The sequence below is a fragment of the Dama dama genome, chromosome 19 (genome assembly GCF_033118175.1).
Source record: "Dama dama isolate Ldn47 chromosome 19, ASM3311817v1, whole genome shotgun sequence".
Lineage (NCBI taxonomy): Eukaryota > Metazoa > Chordata > Mammalia > Artiodactyla > Cervidae > Dama > Dama dama.
The window spans coordinates 52,239,933-52,246,083 of NC_083699.1; the positions used below are offsets into that span (position 1 = coordinate 52,239,933).

A 6,151-nucleotide genomic window follows, 5' to 3' on the forward strand; every position below is an offset into this window, starting at 1 on the left:
TGTCCATTCTTTCTATGAAGTAGAGATTCTGTAACATTTTCACACTAATCCTTTTGGGCATTAAAAGGACTATGCTATTCAATGCACTGTATCAGTCAGAATAAAAGGAATATCATATTTTATTTCAAATCCCTACCCATTATGATAGTCCAACCAATGAGAGAGAGATGGAGGTATGTGTCCTTGGTTCAACTGAATCTTATCATGAGATATTTTTAAATTGCTTTTTCATATACATAAGATGTATGTATGTATATGTATGTATAAGTAATGTATAAGATGTATATGTACATACATCTTTGTAAGCAACCTTAAATTCTTTGGAACCAGAAGATATATGACTAAATAAATGATAAATTAATGTACTCATTCTTTTATCCATATGGATATATAAACAGCCCTCCAAAGTATGAATATATATTAATATATAATAAAAACTTGCTTGAAAGACATAATGAATAGTCTTTTTATTTTTCCAGTTCACAGCTTTAAGAATCATGCAACCTGAAGTTTACTTAACACGCTTCTACTAGCTATGTAACACTGTCACTGGTGGTACTCAGATACTGATCCAGTCATTGTCACTACACCTGCCTTTCTATTTTAGTTTTGTTATTCCAAAGAACTACCATATCTAGGATACTACTTAATAGTACTTCTTTGCTTGTGGTAAGAACTCAATAATACTTGCTGTAGGCTCTCTTCTTACAGGATTTTGATATGAGGATTAAATCCCAAGTGTATAAAGTAAAACATTATTGTTACTTCCTTGTTTCTCTTTCCTTTTGCCTACTGTACACTGGAACACAGTAAGAGAGGCCAGATCTATTCTAAAACTTCTCTTGGTGTCCAGCATAGACTCTGTGTACAGGGGAAACTAAAGGCTGAAGTTTTGGAGGGTTTTTTGGTAAAGAAAGAATAATCACACACAGTTCTCCAGAAAGGAGTACTTGCCAAGTTTCCCTGGACATGCAAATTGTTTTTTCTTAGAAACTCAGAATGTACAATGAAATACAGCCAAGTTCTGGATTCCCACTGAAGAACTCTGACCACCTCCTGTTGCTGCTTCCTCTCCTAAGTTAAAAGAAAGTCCTGCTTAGATCTGGTTTACAGGTTCAGTCTAACTCCAAGAGAGAAAAGCTTTTAATATCTAATACAGCTCAACCTGAAGCTGTAGGGGCCGAGGAGGAGAACCAATAGAGTAAGTCTGTTCCTGTCAGAGGCAGAGATGAATCCCAGGACTCACCGGAGATGGTTTCTTTGGAAAGTTGGAGGATTGAGGTGGCACCTCTTCATTGGAGACAGGCAAAAAGAGTTTCCTTGGATTCATTTTTCTGGAAGGGATTCATGGTTGGCTCCTCACTCTCTCTTTAAGCATTTGGCTTTGGTAGGCAGTTGGGACAGCTGCCAGCTACTGTGAAAAAGGAGGACTGACTAGGTTTAACCCTGTGCCCTGTGAGTATCCCACTTCAACAGCTGCCTGCAAAGCAGAAAGCTATAGAAGAAGAAGGGATTGGGTCTCAAAGACTAATTCAAAAGAATGTTTACATAAAAGGTAGAGGTCAGGAAAGTGAGACTAACAAATCAGGGAATGAGATAGTATAATGCTGGAGAATTGCAAATGAGTGAAAATAGTTAAGAATATAATGCCTAAAGCATAGCCTGGAGCACAGATTTTACAATCGATTTCAGGGTGATAAGAACTGCCATTTACTGCACAACTACTTTTGGCTTTTCCAGTAGTCATGTATGGATGTGAGAGTTGGACTATAAAGAAAGCTGAGTGCCAAAGAATTGATGCTTTTGAACTGTGGTGTTGGAGAAGACTCTTGAGAGTCCCTTGGACTGCAAGGAGATCCAACCAGTCCATCCTAAAGGAAATCAATCCTGAGTCTTCATTGGAAGGACTGATGCTGAACCTGAAGCTCCAATACTTTGGCCACCTGATGTGAAGAACTCACTCATTGGAAAAGACTCTGATGCTTGGAAAGATTGAAGGCGGGAGAAGAAGGGGACCACAGAGGATGAGATGGTTGGATGGCATCATCAACTCAATGGACATGAGTTTGAGTAAACTCCAGGAGCTGGTGATGGACAGGGAGGCCTGGCATGCTGCAATCCATGGGGTCACCAAGAGTCAGACACGACTGAGAGACTGAACTGATCTGTCGGGAAGGTTTATATGCACACACACATTATATCTACATGTTTTAATCCTAACTATCCTCATTTTACAGAAAAAAATGTCTCAAGAGGTTGTGTAGTTAGTCCAAAGTCAGGTGGCCAGTAAGTAGCAGATCTGGAATTTTTACTATGCCATTACAGATAGATTAGTACCAGTAATGCCTAAGGTCATTACTTAAGAATGAAGTCAGTGGAGATAGAAACAGGAACATAGAGGAATTGAAATGCACTGAAGAAGGAAAGTTACTTCCAAGCTGAATTTGGACAGATCAAAAAATGTTGATGATTGGTTTTCAACATTATAAAGTTCAGCTAGAAGAAAAATGGAGACTAAACCAAAAAAGAAGCCAGGAAACAGGAGAATCCATTATTTTATTTTAGAATAGGATATCCTAAGACTTTATCCCTCATCAGAGATGGAAGGAATCCTAAATCTAAAAGAGAATATGTGTTTAGCAAGGTGTGTGAATACAAAATCATCACATAGAAATTAACTGTATTTAAATATCAGCAAAAACAGATAGAAGAGAGAATTTTAAAAATTATACCAGCTAAAGGCATAAAAAATACCAAGGAATAAATCTATTGAAAGACATTGATACTAAACACTAAAACATTAGTGAAAGAAATTAAAAAGTCTAAATAAATGGAGAGACATACCATGCTCATGATTTGGAAGGCTCAGTAAAGATGTGAGTAATCCTTAAACCAATCTATATTTGCAAGACAAAATCTAACAAGTTTGTGAGTGTAGAAAATGACGAGTTGATTACAAAAGGCCAAGAATAACAAAGGCAATCTTGAAGAACAATAATGGCAGATTTGCAGTAGGAAACCAATTATAAAGCTATAATAATTATAATAGAGGGAACTAACACTAAGATAGACAAGGCAACCAGTGTAACAGAGCAGAGTGCAGAAAAAGACCCAAACACATAATTGAGGTATCATTGAGGACAAGCATGACACTGCACTGCAGTGGGGAATGAAAAAGAACACCATTTCAATGAAAAAGAACACCATCTGGATGCTCATAATATATTTACCCTTATTTTACATCATGCATAATGCTCAGTTCTATATAGATTACAGATCTAACTGTCAAAGTTTAAAAGATAAAGCTTTTAGAGGAAAACATAAGAGAACATCCCTATGATTGTATAAGTCAAAGTTTTTTAAATAAAACATAAATGGCAGTCATAAAAGAAAAACAACTGATATATGGGACAGTATTAAAATTAATAACCTTTTTTTCCACTTCAGTCAGTTCAGTCACTCAGCACGCTAGGCCTCCCCGTCCATCACCAACTCCCAGAATTACTCAAACTCATGTCCATTGAGTTGGTGATGCCATCCTGAGAGAGTCAATTCCCAGGAAGGTTGATAAGAAGTCTGGGGTTCCCCAAGGAGGAGAGAGGGATCTGGGGTTTTCAAGCAGGAGGAAAGGACAAACTTTTCCTTTTTTTTCTCTCTACATTCCTTAGTCTTAGTCACATAAAAAAAAATTTTTTTTCCTTTAAGCCTGGAACTGATGATTACACAATAAACAACTCAGTTTAACCTCTGTACTAAGGATTATATAAAAACAACATATCCTGCTTGAGGACAGTTTCTCCTTCCTGAAAACCTTCTGACTAATCCTGATATCTCAGAATGTATATTACGGGTGTGGGTCTGGTTGGATCTTTCTATTGTTAAGTTCTAATCCTGTTATCCTAAAATGTAGCTTGTGGGAGTAGGTCTGGTCAAGTTTTCACAAACTTGAGACATTCTTTTGATTTATTGTAATAACTAATTAAAAAAGTATATAACTACCTTGGTAATACTGGCAGGGGGGCACTCTCCGTCCCCCTTCTGATGTCTGTGTCAGAAGCTTTCTCTGTCCCTTTTCTTATTTTAATAAAACTCTGCTACACAAAAGCTCTTGAATGATCAAGCCTGGTCCCTGGTCCCAAAGCTAAATCTTCTTCTTTGGAGATCATGAATCTAACATTGTTCACCGTAAGCTATCAATCCAACCATCTCATCCTCTGTCAGTCCCCTTCTCCTCCCAACTTCAATCATTCCCAGCATTTTTTCCACTTAAAGATACAATTAAGAGTAAAATGAAAACTCACAAAGTGGGAGAAAATATTCACATTACTATACATATAATGTCAAAGGATTTGTGTCCATGCTTAAAAGTCACATCAAAAATCAATAACAAGATTCATATTCAGATTTTCAAGTATTTTGCAATTATAAATAATACTACAATAATAGCCTTGCAAATAAGTTGAATGTATCTGTAGAATGAATTTCTGGAAGTACGATTGCTGTGACATAAAATGTTTTTATAATTTTTAGAACTGCTGATTCATTTCCTATTTTCTATTGAGTTGTTTGTTCCCTTCTTGTAAGTTTGTAAGATTTACTTTTATATAGTTTATATTAATTCTCTATCACCCTCTATGTTGCAAATATGATTTTTTCTGGACTTTTAAAATTAAATGTAACTTAAAATGCACAAGTGTAAACCTCAGTACTTCTTACATATGTGTAACTCATACAACCACCACCCAGGTAAGATTATATATATATTTAACAAATATTTACTTATAATAAATATAATAATATATATTATATATATTATGTATTAAACTACTCTTATGAATTGAGTCATTCCCTTTGAAGAAGTTCTTAGTGCTTTTAGAATATATTTTTATAATATTTTCTTCATTCTAGAATGGCTAATTTTGATTCATCTTGATAAACTGGAAATTACTAATGTAATTATTACAAGAATGGTATGTGAAAGATGTAATTTCTGAATTCTGATGCATCTAAGAGTGCCTTCTTACCAAACTGTGAATGATAGTATTTGATGAGTATGTAATTCATAGGTCACACTCATACCCTTTTACAGATACAGCTTTACTAAATTTAGAGTTTCAGTGTAGTATTATGGAATTGTTCAAAGCCCACTGATTTTCTTCCTTTGTAGCCAACTTACTTTCACTACTTTTCTGCTTTTATTACCATCAGTTTCATCAAACTACTCAGAAAGGTCAAACTAAAAGAATATGAGGTTATGTTCAGTTCAGTTCAGTTCAGTCACTCAGTTGTGTCCGACTCTATGCGACCCCATGGACCGCAGCGCCAGGGCTCCCTGTCAATCACCAGCTCCCCCGAAGTTTACTCAAACTCATGTCCATTGAATCGGTGATGTCATGCAACCATCTCATCCTGTTGTCCCCTTCTCCCACCTTCAATCTTTCCCAATATCAGGGTCTTTTCAAATGAGTGAGTTCTTTGCATCAGGTGGCCGAAGTATTGGAGTTTCAGCTTCAACATCAGTCCTTCCAATGAATATTCCAGACTGATTTCCTTTAGGATGGACTGGCTGGATCTCCTTGCAGTCCAAGGGACTCTCAAGAGTCTTCTCCAACACCACAGTTCAAAAGCATCAATTCTTTGGTGCTCAGGTTTCTTTATAGTTCAACACTGACATTCATACAAGACTACTGGAAAAACCATAGCTTTGACTAGACAGATCTTTGTTGGTAAAGTAATGTCTCTGCTTTTTAATATGCTGTCTAGGCTGGTCGTAACTTTTCTCCCAAGGAATAAGCATCTTGTAATTTCATGGCTGCAGTCACCATCTGCAGTGATTTTGGAGCCCCAAAAAATAAATCTGCCACCGTTTCCACTGTTTCCCAATCTATTTGTCAGAAAGTGATGGGACCAGATGCCATGATCTTAGTTTTCTGAGTGTTGAGCTCTAAGGCAACTTTTTCACTTTCCTCTTTCACTTTCATCAAGAGGCTCTTTAGTTCTTCTTCACTTTCTGCCATAAGGGTGGTATCATTTGCATATCTGAGGTTACTGATATTTCTCCGGGCAATCTTGATTCCAGCTTGTGCCTCCTCCAGCCCATCATTTCTTATGAGGTACTCTGCATATAAGTTAAATAAGCAGGGTGACAATT

The 6,151-nt window shown here is 36.6% G+C and overlaps 1 protein-coding gene across 1 annotated transcript in view; it reads right to left on the reverse strand.

The window, feature by feature from the left end:
- LOC133073507 (solute carrier family 15 member 2-like) overlaps nucleotides 1-1,349 on the reverse strand; it is a 33,771-nt gene extending 32,422 nt beyond the window's left edge. Inside the window, 2 exon segments of the mRNA XM_061167039.1 lie at nucleotides 1,247-1,307; nucleotides 1,309-1,349. Coding sequence (XP_061023022.1) covers nucleotides 1,247-1,307; nucleotides 1,309-1,349 — 102 coding nt within the window.
- Nucleotides 1,350-6,151: the final 4,802 nt, after the last annotated feature.